Source organism: Gavialis gangeticus, unplaced genomic scaffold (assembly GCF_001723915.1).
Source record: "Gavialis gangeticus isolate Ggan-Ray unplaced genomic scaffold, GavGan_comp1, whole genome shotgun sequence".
NCBI lineage: Eukaryota > Metazoa > Chordata > Crocodylia > Gavialidae > Gavialis > Gavialis gangeticus.
In genome coordinates, this window is record NW_017729025.1 from 9,154,614 (window position 1) to 9,171,379 (window position 16,766).

The 16,766-nt window shown below is 48.3% G+C and overlaps 1 protein-coding gene across 2 annotated transcripts in view; it reads right to left on the reverse strand.

The window, feature by feature from the left end:
- PRKCH (protein kinase C eta) overlaps positions 1-16,766 on the reverse strand; it is a 211,658-nt gene that overhangs the window by 75,671 nt on the left and 119,221 nt on the right. For both annotated transcript variants that reach the window (XM_019518374.1, XM_019518373.1), the window contains exon 10: positions 3,237-3,391. In XM_019518374.1, the coding sequence (XP_019373919.1) occupies positions 3,237-3,391 (155 nt within the window). The remainder of the gene's footprint in view (positions 1-3,236; positions 3,392-16,766) is intronic.

The window sequence follows — 16,766 nt, forward strand, 5'->3', positions numbered from 1 at the left end:
CCGAGGCTGTTGGAGATCCCCTCTGGAGGCAGGCCATTCCCAGCTCATGAGTTATGGGGGAGAGAGCCGGTTGCAGATGTTCAAGCTCCTCTCTAAGTCGGAGTCCCCCGCATGGCTGCTTTCCCCTCCTCCTGGGCAGTCTTAACTTATATAGCCCGTGAACTCGTTCACCTGGTCCAACGGAGGCCAGCACCTGTTGGCTGTCAGCCAACCAATTTGAAATACATCACTAGTTGCTGGGCAGACTCTAGCCCACCAGGTAGAAGCCCCTCACCCAGGTAGGTGATACCAGTCACATGGGCAGAGGGAGCAGGTTTCCCCTCTCCCTCAGGAATGTAGCCAGCTCAGGTTACCTAAAGAGATAGGGTAAGGGTGTGTCTCCTCTGCTGGGCCCATCCTAACCAAATTGTCAGAGGGCAGAGATTTTGGGGAGAAACAAAGGTGGCTTCCTGCCACAATGCCAGCAGCAGGAATCCAGAACACAAATAGGAAGGGAAAAATTAGTCTGCTTCTAAATGCTTCTGGTGATACCGTTTTGCAAAGGATTGACACCATCTGGCTACTACTGGATAACTCCTTGGCCACAGAAACCAAATTTTGGCCACTGTGATGTCTCTCTCCATGTGGCCTGCTTAAGGAGTCACGTGAACCAACTTCATGGCAACCTGCCACATCCTGCAAACTTACCCTCTCCAAAGAGTAACTTAGGAGTTAAATGTCCACCTGATTTCCTCGTCTTCATTGCTTGAGCAAGCTGAGCCTGCGACTAGATGGAGGTGATGTATGTAATAGGCATGATAACACATATGCAGGGACTTCTTCCCCCTGGCTCTTGCCTTCCAGAATGTATTAGTTTATCCGGATCAAAGATAAACTCTCTTTCATGCATTGCTAAACCACCCATCACCATGGCATCTGTGTGCCCTAGACAGGGGCAAGTTTCCAAACAATGAACTCAAACCCTACTGGATCAAATTCTGGATGCCTCCAACAGTTTTCTATCATGAATTACAGGGAGCTTCTAAATATAGAGGGTTTTATTCCTCCCCTCCAAGCGGCAGGCAGGAGGACAACACATTGCAACCAGAGGCAGAGGTGTTAGTTTGTGCAGGGAAGTGTCTTGCAGCAACTGACAATGACTCTTGGGTGCCACTATTTTTGGAACATGCCAGGTGTGTAATTATCTGGCCACACTTCCCCTCTGAGGGCAGTATTATTCACCAGGGAAGAACTAAAATGAAATCCAGCCATGGAGGAAGTGGATCTGCTCACAGTGCTTTAGAAACTGAGCCTGGTATTGTATTATTGCATTTATTGCAAGAATGGCCACCATCTGTGGGGGCTGGAGAATATTAGAACTATGTTGGTTTTCAGTTCCAGACTACTGAAAAAGAAAACCCCAAAAAACTCAACAGTCTCTGCTCTGCACCAGCCTCTCTATATTTTATTGGAGGTCAAACAGTAACAAGTAAGAGAACTTACGCCTTCCCTAAGCTGATATTGTGGTTGCTCTTTTAGGTACATGTCTGCATCCAGCAGAACTTCCAATCCTTGGCCAAATACACACAAAGCTAGACTGGATTTCAAACTGGGCCACAAACTACTATCAATGAACTGAGTCAGATGTGCTAAACCAGCAAGGGGCCTTGTGGCACGCATGCTGCAGGTCAGCCACCCCTGTGCTACACTGCAGGAGTCTAAACTGAAGGGGTGTTCAGGCTAGGCCACAATGCAGTGTCACCAATGGGCACTGATTTTATTGAGGAAGGAGGGGTGTCTGTGGACATGGGGGTCTGTCCATGTGGACCTGGTTGCAGGTTTTAGGTGCAAGTTTGCAACTGGTAACGCAGAGTGGTTGACCCTGCACAGAATGTATCCCTATATCTTACACGATTCCCAACAGTGATGTCCTCCCAGGCAAACAGCTGGCTGGAGGACAGTGCGGACAGTATGGTTTTTTCATAATTATACTAAACACCACTGAAAGTGCTCACATGACTGATCTGACCAATCTTCCTACCCCACCAACCTTGAAGAGCTGAGGACATCCTGAAAAGCATTGCTCTGGCTGCCCTGACACCAGTCATCCCATCCTATTCCATCCTGCCCCACCACCTAAATGTTGGAATCCTTTAAAACATCACAGTCTTTACCAAGCCAACCCCCATGAGCCAGAACCAGTGCCCTGGTGCAGCTTGAGGATCACAGAGCAATCAGATTGGCAGCTGCATGACACTATGGCATTACATGCAGGACAGCAAATAGCCACGCTGGCTGTGGACCCTGGACCTGGTACACTATATACTCATGGTAGGGGAAAGATAATCTGCTAACCTGGCAGCAGGAGTCTGAAGCAGAGGGGGAAATGATGCTCAGATTTTTCCAACTGATGGAAGGTGCAAAGCAGTGAGTGACAACAGGCACACAGAGATGGCAGCTGATCACACAGTCGGACCAAAAACCAAAAACACTGCTGTGTGGATGGGCATGCGTGCATGTGTCAGAGAAACCCACAGCGACTTGTGTGTGCGGCAGAGATGGGAATCGAGGGGCCTGGAACACAGTCCGGTATCAGCGTCACCCCGCAGAGGCTGGATACACACCACGGCAGCCGGGGTTTTAAATGGCCAGACACACACTGGCAGAGATGACAGCTCATCAAAGTTATGACCCAGCGAATGCTGCGTGCTTTCACCTAATCTATTCCCTCTCTGCAGTAACCTTGATTTGCACTCAGCAACAGCAGGACAGGCTGAGACCTGCTTACTAGCGACTTCTGTTTTTCAGCAGCAAACTCCCCGAAGCCATCCCGCTTCCCAGCAACAAGCGCCATGACAAGTGTGAATGGCTGTGATGGCAGACTACAGGCCAGATGCTGGGCTGGTGTAATTCAGCATTGCACCATGGATCTGAGTGGGACAATGCCAATTTATACCAGCACAGCATCTGCTCCTGATGCCTTGAAATGAGGTTGTTTTTATATCTGCCCCTGTACGTATCACTAACTAGGCTTTTTCTGCCTGCAGGAAATACTGCAAAGGTCATTTCACTGCCTCCTCAAAGGGGTGGGCACCTTTGGCAAGTGGCAGAGAAAAAGAGTGAGAGTCATTTCACATGCTAATTTATTCCCAGTGGCCAGTGAGGAATTATCATCTGCCCAAGTGGAAAAGCTCAGTTATTGTCTGAACCGTACCCTGCTGTTTAGACCAGGAGAATGAATGAAATCCAGAGCTCACCGATAAATGATGCCTTTCTCGTGGAGGAACATGAGGGCCGAAATAATTTCTGCACCGTAGAACTGGGCACGAGCTTCATCGAAGCGACGCGACTTCTGAATATGGAACATCAAGTCCCCACCATTCACAAACTCCATGACAAAAAACAGGCGGTCCTTTGCACACACGAACACAACAGAGATGAACAGCGTTAATCAGATCCTCCTGTCCCAGGCAGGGAGCAATTCAAATCAAAACCCTTCTTGCCCAAACAAAAACAGAAGAAATAACAACAGATGCTTTAAAATCTGGTCTTTCCAGGGAGGTTAAATAAAAAAACCCAAAGACCTTTCCCAAATCCCCCCAAAACCCCAACCCTTGTTTGGTAATGAAAGCAACCCTGGTTTGTATTTGGATTGGGAATATCAGGCCTGGGGTTACTGAAATATCCTAGAGAATTTAACAGGCAGTGAGAAGCTTTCTATAGGTGTTTTGGAGCAGTCATTAATCTGATTTTAACAGAGAATTTATATCCCTTTTATATAATTGCACAGACAGTTACAAAACTTCAGTCTAATCTCTACTAAGTGCTGCAGCTTTTTGGGGGTTGAATCTTCTTAAAACGCCTGTAGCACTCTATTCATTGTCTCCCTGCTATAGTCTATAGGGCTTTTACATACAGGTACGTGTATATATTATGTAGTCAAGGTTTTTTGGGTGAATTTAATATATTTTATTAGACCAACTAAATAGTTGGAGAACAATTTTTAAGCAAGCTTTTGGGTTCAAAAACCCTTCGTAAGGCTCAGGAAGTTTCAGCAGTTGATGTGTGCTTTTCTACCCCTATATTATGCAGTAGCAGTAATAGCAAAAATACATGCTGCAATACTTTCAGTTCTAGGATGTCCAAAATCACCACCCAGGAAACAGATACTAGGTTTGCAAATGTAACTAGGCTGTTTTTTGACAAGATTGCTCACTTTATCATTTCCAAACAGAGTTTGTAATAATGACAATAATGAACTCGCATCTCCTGGAACCACTCCCAGAGAATTTTTACTGCCTTACAACATGGGATCCCCGCGGTTCACCTACACGGAAACTGGCTTCAAAACCTCGACATGGCAAGACTTTCACATATTCCTGATTAATCTACAGACCCTCATTTGACGCAGAAACTGATGAAGAGAGCAAACAGTAAAAGCTTCTGATGTGTGAAGGGCCAGTCTCTAAGAGCTTGTAGTTAATGAGCTTCACTAAACAGCTGCTGTTCTCGGGGCTCTTTTTTCTTCCCTGCAAGGGTCCATCCATACTCAGTAAGCTGTTGAGCCTGCAGATTCGGCAGCTGGGTCTCCAGCTAAGCGATCCAGATGAACAAATTTAGGTTGCGAAAGTGCACAATTGGTGCAGGCTCAGCCCTTTTTGGACATGCTCCAGCGTACACATGAAAAACTGGCTATGAAAATAAACCAGAGGCTTGGGAAAGGCTGGCTCAAAATTCGCTCTGACCATTCAACTTTATTATGCGTCATTTGCTGAATTGCTTCACTTCTGCCATCTTCATCCCGAACTGCAGAACAGAGCAGGCCGGGAAAGTGAACAAAGGACTAGCCTGAGAAAGCCTAATAACCTCCTGGTGCTTTCTGGCTTTGCTCTTCACCAAATCCTTGTCCTTGTCTGTGCACTTATCACCCGGAAAAGGGGTGTCCAACTTCAGAGTGGCTGGGGGCCACCCCGGGCAGGCTGAACACCCTCTGGCCTGCACAGCTCATGGGTCCCCTGCTGCACCACCAGCCATGGTGCCGTCCCCCCAGCCCACCTGGCTGTGCCATGCCACACAGGGGCCCTGAACCCTGGGATCCGTGTAACCCATAGCTGCTACCATTGCCATCACGGGGATTCATCAAACAGCTCCTAGAGGTGATGGGACCTTTTTGGCTGTCTCCAGAAGCAACAGAGCCAATATAGTTGTGCCCCTACAACCTGCAGTGTAAAAATACTGAGGGGAAGCATTTAGGTGTAGCATTAAGGCTGTCTGAAATCCAAGGCCTCACTGGTTTGCCCTGCCCTTAACTACGGAGACATCCAAGTTGCACCCCATGCAGCAGCACGGCATGCACATCCCCACACTGGCTTAAGTAATGGCTGCAGCACTGGGGACTCTTTTGAGTGGCTTGTCTGAGGCTGCTGCTACTATGCCTCCACTTAGGTTGTTATCGGTGGACTTTATCACATGTTATACTTAGCACGTGTTAACAGCACTCCAAACACCAGCGCCCATGTGTGTAAGCGGTAAAACACATGCCAAGTGCCACGGCTGCATTGCTACTTAGTGTATTGTTGCAAAGTTACTGCTTTACGCGGGGCCATCTCTAGATGGTCTGTAGTAACACGTGTTCGGTTATTGTGGGGTTGCACCACACAGGTAACAGCTGCATGTCGGCCCCAACCTTAGGATCCTGGTAGAGATGGTTCAAGACTTCGGTGAAGGCAGGGACTGATACCACACGGTCAGTCCCACCTTGTCCAGATTGTAGGAAGCATTACCATGCAACCGCTCAAAACACTGACTTCTGGTAATGCTTACAATGTGCTGCATAAAATATGCATCGTGTGTTGCAGGCAACAAGGCCCTAAGCTGGCCTGACTAAATCTAGCTGTGATCTGTCTGCCAGGGTGGCAATCATACTGGCAAGTGCAGTCTTGTGTCTACCCAAGCTGACTTCCCTTTTCTTCCCCTTTGTCTCTCTCCCTTTCTCTTTCTTCTGATCTCTGTGCACACATGCAACCAAGCTGCACTACAGCCAACCTCTCTGCCCGTGTCCTGCTTTAAAATTACATTCTCGGATACAGCCTGCAGGAAGTTCTTTACTTCACTAGCAACTTATTGGTAGGATGGTCATGTTTTTGGAAACTCAAATTGGGATGCTGCACTCCCTCCTGCTCCCACATGCTCAGCTGTCTCTGAGCTCTGGTCTGAGCTGAGAGTGCCAGACAGCAGGGGAGGTGGAGAACCAGCAACCCCCTCTTGTGCCCTCTGGCCCTCTCTCATTGCATTTTCACTGAAAAAAAAAGACAAATCTTATCAAACCAAGGGGGCACCCAGGATAAGTGTTTAAAATGGGACTGTCCCAGTGGAAATGAGATGTATGGAGGGTAGGGGTTCTTATCAGTGGGTCTGATGGGCCACCATGCAGAAGGTGGAGTGCACACCCAGCCCCTCTGCAATCCAGCCATTACACCTTTCCTGGCCACAACAAAAAAAACCACCCAGAAAAATCCCACTTTCAGCATATGACATCAAACAAACCATTCAGCCACATCACTGTCACCATGGCGTTCTGTATGCATGTTTGAAGGCACTAAGGCATCTGCCTTTTCCTGAAATTCAGCTTTAAAACAAAAATGGAAACCAATCCCTGACCATTTTCATTCATGTGTTGCGCATCCTAAATCCCAAGCTGATTTTCTGTGGCACCCTTGTGGGACACATCTCACATGTTTTGGGGCTTGCTAGTACAAATTTTCACACTGCCGATCCTTGCTCTCATATTGCATGCTTTGATGAGCACTGAAACCACCAATGCCAAAGTCTTACGCTTCAGAAGGAATAACCAAATGCACCAAAATAAAACTGGGAGCAACTGGCTAGGCTGCGATCCTGCAGAAAAGGACCTGGGCATTATAGTGGACCACAAGCTGAATATTAGCCAAAGTGTACTCCTGTTGCAACAAAAGCCAACAGCATGCAGGAAGGCATTAACAGGAGTTTCACATACAAGCCGGGGGAAGTGATTCTTCCACCTGTAATTCAGCACTGATGGGATTTCACTCAAGAAGTACTCTGTCCAATTTTTGGGTGCTTCACTTCATGACAGACATGGATGGACAAACTGCAAAGACAAGAAGAGCCACATAAGTGACTCGAGGTTTTGAAAACTTGATTTACAAGGAAAAGTTGCTTAGTCTGAAAAAGGAAAGCCTGAGAGGAGATTTGATAACAGCCTTCCAAAAGCGTGGTTATAAAGAAGATGGGGATCACCTGTTCTCTGGGTGCACTGGGGATTACCCAGCTGAAGTCTTTCCTTCTCATTTTCTCCAGCTAATTGCCCAGTTTGCAAACTTTTAGCAGCCCTTTCTGCCTCCCATGATCCCAGAGTGCTCAGCACAGATCAGAGCAGCCTCGGGCTAGTGCTGGGGAATAACTGCTCTTTCACATTGCTCTGTGCTTCTCAGAAACGTCTCCCTGACCTGTCATCTCTGTCCGATGCCAGCATTCAAAAGAAACAGAGAGGGCTGGAGTCAACAGGAAGCTGTGACGTTACTGCCTGTGCAGCAACAATAGCCACATTGGGAAATCACACTGCCTCATTTCTGGCCTGGGATCAAGCTGAATGAAGCTACAGAGCAAATGGTTACTGTAAATTAAAGAAGTCTTCTCGTGAAATAAGAGCAGTGAAGGCCGGTCAGAAGGGTTCGTTCGGGTGCTGGCCGGGGTCCAGGCTGTACCGCCAGAACTTCTGAGGAAGGAAAATGGGGATGTTTGCTTTCTCCCCCCCCCCAGCGTGGTGCCTTGCTTATCTAGATTGCAGGAGCTGAGAGTCCTGCCCCCTCCTAGCACCACCACCATCTCAGGTCATCCAGGTCAGAGCCTGAGCAAACTCCAACCTAAAACTAATGCACAGGATGAGGTTGGCCCGTTTTACAACCTCACTCCCCCGACGGTTAGAAATGTTATTCTGATTTCTAAGCAAGTGTTATCCATGCATTGATCGGTACCATGTCTATCCTCTGTATTCTCGAGCTCTTTTCCCTCTCTGTCACTGAATATTTACCCCACTCTAAATACAGACACCAGGTATATCCCCTCCTGGCCTGGGTTTGGCTAGGTGGGGAAACAAGCCAAACTTATAGATGAGCCCTCTGTTCTGTCTACTCTAGCAGCTCTTCTCAAGAGAAAATGGATTTCCAGGGGACCGGGCCAGCCAGACCAGAACAATTTGCAGTAGCTGATTAAAACTTCTGAGGTTAGGACTGGAGGAGACTCAGAAAGGAAAACGGTTGCTGATTTTATGTGCCTCTCTGGGGCACTGAAGACCCCAGGCTGGAGGGAAAAGCCCTTTGCTTGTGTGCATCCTTTACAACTGCCCAATACAGAACTGCAGGGGAGAGATCCTGGCATGTACTGGGACCTACACACAGGCAAGACTATTACAGTAAAAGTCAGCCAGAAACTAGAAACCTCTTCCTACAACACTCTGCTTGTGCTACAAGAAACACCCCCTACCTTTTGGGGACCTTTTGCTGTTCACAACCAGGATGGAAAGCCAAAGGTGCAAAAATGTGGTGAAAAAATGCGCAGAAAAATTCTTTTTTGGGCAGAACCAAAACAGAATTACTTCTCTTTTTGGTAGCCTGCCTGGAAAAGTCCTGTCAACATTGCTTTCTCCCTGCAAACTGAAAGCCTGAGAGATGGGTTGCTAGAGCATATGAACCCCAGCTCTCTGCCTCCTCAACTCCAACCCAATGAGCCAGGCTGCAAAGGTGATGGAGAACCCAGATGCTCAGGCAGCCCCCCTAGCCTCTCTGCAGAGAGATAGACAGGCTGAGCACCCCAGCTTCCTGCCTTCCCTACAGACCCAGCTGCCTGGGGAGGCAGAGAGCCAGGCAGGTGGAAAACCAGGACATTAAAGCTTCATCCAGATGGGCAGTCAGAGAGCTGTCTCTTCAATTTTCCCAAAATCAAAAATTTTAGGCAAAAATCGAGATTTTCCTGGCAAAATTTTCAACTTGCAGAAAAGGGCAATGTCCACTGGAAGAAACTGGTTGCAACTAGCTCTGCTTACAACAAAACACCACTGTAACACTGTTGTGTCCATGCACACAGTGTTCCCAAGCTGTGGGAGATCAGCATCATGCCACAGAGCTGCAGGAGGTAGCCTGTCCGGCATAGGTTTCTGGTGCAGATTCCTCAGCCTCAGTATGACGTCTTCCTACCAAGCGAATGGGCCTAAGTGCCCTGATGCAGACCTGGAAAAAAACCTGCTTGAGGAAGAGGTGGTGTGCTGGAGGCAGAGGGAGGGATGTGCGAGGGCAAGGACTTGTCGCACAAGCCAGCAGATGTCTTGGGCACTGGGGACAGGGGATGCAGAGCCATCCCAGGGATGCCACCATGACTTAGACCTGGGGCCTAGCTAAGTTATCGCAGAGACCTCTGCAAGCTGCAGGGCAATTCAGGGCTGGAAGGGAGCAAAGGCAATCCACGGCAGCACTCCCAAGGTGTGAATTTGGTGCAGCATCTCTGACAGCGTGTTCAACACCGTGTCCCCAGTGATCCCAGCTGGGCAAGGCTGTTCTCAAACGCACCCTGCTCACCCTCACCCAAGCCAAACCCAGCCGTGAGACACGGCAGTTGTACCGAGGGTGCCCCCTCTGCCACATTCACTTGTGCCAGAGACAGAGAGCTTCTGAGTGGCACCGGGGGCCACCCTGGGAGTAGGGGCTTGGAGGGCACGAGCATGAAGGGCCCTCAGCTCCCTACCTGCTCTGTTGCCCCAGATCTCTATCCCGCACGCAGCCCTATCCAGGCAGACGTATTCCAGGTTGGTTCCTACACTGCCCCATGAGCTCAATTCTTCCGTTTGAAAAGCAGCTAAATAACACAAGTGAATTTACCCAAGTTTTTCCTTTGGCTTTTCTGTCACCATATAAGGGAACATTTGGAAGAAACGGGCCATTTCAGCTGCAACGTGGCATGAGCCTAAACTGGCCTTTCCGGAATTTCCCCTGGACTATGGGATTCTGTGGCGTTAGCATTTCACCACGTGACATTCATCACCAGACAGGCTGGGGGCCTGACCCAAAGGCTGCTGAAGTCAAAGGATTCCCTAAGAAAGCACTCAGGCACCTTCCTTATCCATATCTCGGTTAGAAGTGCTTCAACATGGTATTTAGCAACTTATTCTCTGCCCAGAGGAAGCTCAACCTTAATCTTCGCTTCCATCCAGGGTTGCTGTGGAATTGTTCTAGTTCGTTAAATGGCTGTAAGGGTCAGACAGCTTGCAAAAATACACTGTAATGCCACCTCGAGAACAGTCAAACCCCCTCCGGTCTCCTATGAGATGCCAACTTTTCTTTGGTATGATACTGCTCCCCAGCCCCTCTGTGCAATGCAACCTGCTGGAGACCTTGCTGGAAACATCTGAATAAATAGCAGCTGTCTAAGTATGATGCTTTTAACAAACGCTGGCTTCACCATCAATGCAGTTCTCAACCAGTCATGCCTCGATGCACTGGGGATTGGGACTGGAAGATGCTGAATAATGGTCAGTTAGATCAATCAGGACTCATAGTAGAGATGATATCTTGTATTAGACCAACCATCTCTACTATGAGTCCTGACTGCCTTTTCCTCTAGACCAATGCGGCTACAACTTGGATACCTGACGGTTAGATCAGTGACATTTCTTTCCCCAACTGAGTTATATGATCAATATTTGCACCCATAACTGACCGTGATTTTTGGACCTTCTCCCCATTACTCCCATCAAACCAGTTCTGAATCCTTAGGACCTAAGAGTTTTGAACAGTTACAGAGGGCAGGCTGCTCAAAAGGACAGGGCCGTATTTGGCAGCAGCTCAAAGATCCCCAAAACAGGCTAGCAAAGACAAGAAGTCACCAAAACAATCCTACAGAAAGTGGTTTAACAGCTGGTGTAAATCAGCAGAGTGCTGCAGTGCTGACTATGGTGGAACTACACAAAAACTCAGGCCAGTTGAACATTTAGCCTCCTGCTTTCAACTTAAGATAACTATATTAATCAAAGAGGGGGAAAAAATCACTGCCCTCCAACTCCAACCCTTTCATAGGACCTGTCTATGCGCATTAGTTAAAGTCCTTAAAACCAGTACAAATGATGACAACCGCTGGCTCATGACATGACACAACTGGCTGCTGCCCACAAGATTTGCAAATGAACAGGACTAGGAAAACGCAGCAGGTATTTAAAAAAAAACTTATTTTTGCAGCGCTTTATGGACATTTTATCCACATGCTTCAGTGATTCTGTAAGCACATGCTGGTATCAATGGCATCTCATGCCTAGAAGAAATCAAACTTCAGTAACTGCCCCAAATAGTATTATGTCACCCTCCGGGTCCTTGGTACAGCAAAAACAGGCATGTGCTGCAAAATATCAGAACCGCCAAGGACTTTCTCCTCCCCCAGTATTGTTTTGGTTTTTTTTAAAGGCCTGATGAAAAATTCATGTTTCAGAAATGACAATATAAATTGTGTACAGCAGCTGTTCTTTCCACAACAGCCAAAATTACGCACAATGGCTGTTCTCCACAATGCAAGGATGACTTCCAGGCACTTAGACAAATCTCTGTTAGGGGGGTGGCAACAATGAATACTTTTCTGAGAAATACAAGTCAGTGACCCGCTGCAAGCACATTTTTAGCACTTTCAGGAATGAATTAACAGGAGACACTGAAACAACACCAGGAACTGTGAAGTCGCCAGCTATGATACCGCTCTATTGTTTTACGCTGCTTAGAGCAGGCACAATGCAAACTGCCCTAAACAATACCGATGAGGCACGAAAGCATTACTAACAGGATTGCTCGATCGGTGGAGAGAAAGAAAGGGGTTCTTACATCTCTCTATAAAGTCTCTCCAGGGTCTCCCAGAATGCAAGCTGAAGAGTGTGTGTGTGTGTGTGTATGTGTATACGTGTGTCTCTAGACCTAGGTTTTGCATGTGTGAATTTGTAGCCAACTAACTTACTTTTTTTTTTTTTTTAGCCACCTCACTTAAGCTGTGGTCTTACATGCTGAAAGAAACCGGGCACATTTAGGATTCCCATCATTTCCATCTGTGCACCAACGTGGCCTTTGAAGCACCACACCCCTTTTAAATGATGCTAAGGCTCCGTGATTAACTCGCCAAACAGTCACAAACCTCTATCCAGCACGTTCACAAAGGGATGAGCTTCGTGACTTGTTTGGTCACTTTTAATTTAATTAAAAGCCAATGGGACCCAGGCACTGAGTTAAGCAATAAAGTAAGGTACAACAAGAAAAACCCCTGGGGACCTCTGTCCTCCCCACACAATGCAAATAAAATCTTCCCTCTTGAGGTATTGCCCACCCTTGGCAAACCGGGAAAAATGCCTGGAAGGCTGAAAAGCTCAGGCTAAACCGGACCTTGAAGGGGAACGAGTCAAGGACACGGGACTGACTCTAGACAGGCACCAAGTCTGCCCAGGTAAGCCAGGGCCTTGTATGCCTCTGAGCTGGCTGCAGCTGCCATCGTGCAGCACAGGAAGGAAAAGCTCTTTGAAGATCATCAAGACCACACTATTAACTGTCACATCTCCAAGAGCAGCCAATGGATTTGTGGGCTTGAGAATACGTGCAGCTCAAGCGTTATGCCCGATTTCCAAAGATGCCAAGCATCTGAAGCGCCTGCAGGGGTTATTGCTTCTCAATCCCTCTGAAACTTGACTCCAGGTCTTTCCAGCTGGAGAACCAAAAAACAAAGGCTCCTAAAGCCCTTGAGTACTCTTGGGAAAATGTTGGCTTTCCGGCTCCAAGGGCCGGGTCCATCCTGACACTTTAAGAGCCGAGAAACAAATGCAGATTACCTGCCTAAAAGCACTCCCTTTGCCTCAGCCTGGCTGAGCATCTGCTGGCTCGTTCTCATCAAAGTTTGCATAGTCAAGAGCAGTTGGCACTAAGCCACGCAGTCTTGTTAGGAAATGAGTTCTGCTGAAATCCTCTGTATGGCTCCACATGCCGCAGGCTTCAAAGATTTTCAGGCCAGGCACGATCTTTATAATCATTGAGCCTGGCCCTCCGACCCTACCAACTACGAAACTATGAAACTATAACACAGACCAGAGAAATGCATTCAATTTCCTTGTATTGAGCACACTAATCTGTGTTTGATGAAAAGTCAGCACAGGTCTAAGGCGGCACTGGTGCTGGGGACTTATACGACGCATTAAAAAAATTGCTGTACAAAACGGATCAGGAAAGCTGGGCCAGTTAGTCACCATGGTGTTTAAAGGATGGCTGTAGTTAACAATATACCATATTTACTCAAATACAAGCGGAGGTTCCCCCCCTGAATCGGCAGGGGGAAAAGGGCCTCTTGTCTTACATTCACGTACAAGAAAACTTCATTAAATACACTGAAATGTCATTAACAGGGAGCAGGGCCAGGCTGCTGGCTCCATTGCAGTCCCAACGGTTGCCGCTCTGGCTGGGTCCAAGGAGCTGCACAGGAGCTGCAGGGAGCCCTGTGTGATGAAGCCGGGCTGGCTTGGCCCTGCCGCCACCGACCTGTCCTGAGAGCATCTCAAGGGCCTGCTGCCGCTGCTGGCAGCAAGGGCTGTGCGCCATGAGGGGGGTAATTGTGGAGGGGATCCCCATGGCCCCCCACCACACACACCTACCTCCCACATCCTCCCCCACACCATCACACTCCCCACAACCCCCCCCAATATACAAGTGTAAGACTATGTTGAGCTATTATGCAATCAGCTTAAATACACTATGCAAACACATAAATCAGGACAAAATTTTTTTTGCAATAAAATTAGAATATGTTATAGTAGATGTTTGACTTTTAGTATATTATTTGGTTTTTTCCAGTTTCAAGATGGTACCCCCCCTTACCAAAAGGAGTACTTCTAGGGGCAGGAGGAGAGACTTCCAGTGGCAAAAGTCAGGGGTTAGGATTTTCTGGTCACAAGGTGGTGACCAGGGGCGGGGCTGCAACCTATCTGAATAAGATATAAGCTAGTGCCCATTGCACACAGTACTGCTTGGTGCCAATTCTTTTTAAAGTCACGGTGAGCCACTACACTGCATACATTTTTATTTTCAGTCCCCACAGCTGAGCCGTGCCTGCCTTTCCCGTTTCCAATGATTCCTGTTTCTTCACCAGCCTTACATATTTTATAAACATCACCAAAAAGGGCCCAAACAGCTCCCTCAGAATCACCATGTTCCCCCCCGCCCATCTTAGCCTGTCACATATGATTAGTGTGGCCCTGCCCTCCGTGAGGCAAAGTTGGACCAGGCTGCCCTATGCCTCATCTGCATATACATTTTTGGAGAATCTCAGCATTCATGACAAAAATACCCAGTTTCAGTCATGAGCAGGGATCCAGATTTTCCGTTTCCCATGGAAAGACAGTGAAAAACATGGAAGTTCCCCTTTGCCTGAAGAAAACATGGTTTTCTCATTTTACCAAAGAAACCCACGGATTTTGCTCTTTTGCAAAGAGCTCTCTGCAGGGTGGCAGAACTCCAGCTTGTACAGGGCTGGGGGAAGCAGGAGGATGGTCAAGCCGGGGGTGCCATGTGCATGTATATGCACATAACCACCAGGCGACCTAGAGAGCAGCTCCTGCAGATAAGTGTGGGGGAGAGGGATTGAGGCCCCCACAGGGAGGGAGCTGGGCAGGACTGGGGCTGGGACTGCTGCCCAGTCATGTGATACATGGGGCCCCTGTGGGGAGCAGGACAGGGTCACAGGCAGCTCATCAAGGGGGAAGGTGGGGTGGAGCCAGCTCCCCCTGGTATACGCACTCCCAAGGGAGTCAGGGGAAACCTGTGCCCCCCAGATCTGTGTGTGAGGTGGGGGGGGGGGCGCAGGCTGCCTGCCGCAGGCCCACCTTGCTGCCCTCCCCTGGGGCCTCCATAGCCCATTGGGTGTGACCTGGTGCTGCAGGGAATAGCGGGACCGCACAGGAAAGCTCCTTGCCACTGTGAGCTCTGCGCTGCCCTGGTGATGCACAGCAGCAGTGAGGGGCACAACCCCATGTTGCCACTCCTGCTGCTGCTGCATGCGCAGGGGACACGTCACCCAAGCCTGCCCCCGCCCTGTGCACAGATCTGGGGGGCCCGGGTCTCCCCTACCCCTGGGACTGCATGCAGTGGCAGGGAGTTGGCACCAGCCCCACCCAAGACCGCTGCAGCAGCCATGCCCTCCTGCTGGGGGCAGAGGGCTGTGGACCTGGGTCTCTGGCCCTGTAGCCCTGGCAGCTGGGGGCCCCCACCAGCAGGGTTAGGGGGACCAGGGGGCTTTGGGTGCGGGGTCCAGGGACATCAGCAGGGCCAGGGGGCTGTGCTAAGGGAAGTGAGGGGCCTTTCATTTTAATCACAAATTTTGGGGGTTTTATGAGAGAATTTTGATTTTTGATCAAAGAGTTTGCAATTTTTCATCTGGGAAAACCAGGACCCCTGGTCATGAGTCAGGGGTGGGGGGCGCTAACTAGCAAATGGAACCTTTGTGAGGGGCATCTGGAGGACATGCACATACTAAATGGTGTTGAGATATGGGGTCATCAGGGCTTGAAACATTGCTGCCTTTGCTGAGGCCCAGCCCAATGAACTATATATATGGTAAATCAGGAGCCTTTTGGCTTTGGATTACTATCATGCCTATTTCATACTATACAGAAGTAGGTGTCAAAGTGCTGCTTAAAAGTGTGTTTTTGTAGTCCCTAAGCTAAAACTTGCACCAATATCCTAAAAAGGTAAAATGCATCAATTCTGGATGAACCAAGTCTATGGGTGCTATATGCAAATTAGTACAGACATGTTTAGTTAAAGGTCTGTGGTTTCAAATTTGCTTCTCACTTCCATGTGCTTAGGGAGAGCAAGGTCTGACACTGACAGGAGGGGGAAGAAGTTGGGGGAGACAGAAGACAAGGGGGCTACCTGACCCTCCCAGATTTACTTTCTCTACTGCAGCAGTGGTAGGAGGACAAATTCAAGTCAAACCTTCAATAATTAGATTCTATACCTGGAAATTATAATAAATGTATATGTTTTTCATATATAGAATTTAATAATTTTATAATCAAATAAATATGGGATTAATGGCCGGGTGGAAGTGATCATATTTTACAAGGCTGCTGTGTAAGTCAGCACAGCCAGAACGAAAGGATGGGATCAAACTGATGCCCTTGTTATGTAATTTGGAGGAAATTCACTTTGCTCACAGGAAATGTTTACAGCATTCAGGGTGGCTTGAAGTCACTGAGATGGTGATGGCATTTGTGACACCATTCCTAAGGGATTCCCCTCTGCCCCTTTCAGAAAAAAATGCAAAGAACCGCCCTACTTCTTAGTTCCCTTGCAATGAGTACTCTCTAGGCCTGCATCAGATTTGATCGCCTGGTGAGTGGAGGGCTGACTTGAGTGCCAGAGCTCCTCAACTCCGCCTCGGCTCTCACCTAGGGAGGGCCTGCTCCACTCTGCCTAATCCCGGAGAGCTGGGTGGCTGCTGGATTACCAGGGTTCACTCCTCAAGTTATTTAACTCTGAAGGAAACATAAATGAGGGTCTGCCTGTGAAAAGGAAGCCACAGCTGGATCCTATACAGAAAAACTCACATTTCACCTGCGCACACCCTCTAATACTAATAACAAGAAACGATCAAGGTGAAGATGTGAATCTACAAGACTTGCATGCTGTCATCCCTGCTTTCTGGTGTGACAGCTGAAATTATGTCTGTGTGATAAAGGTGCTTGC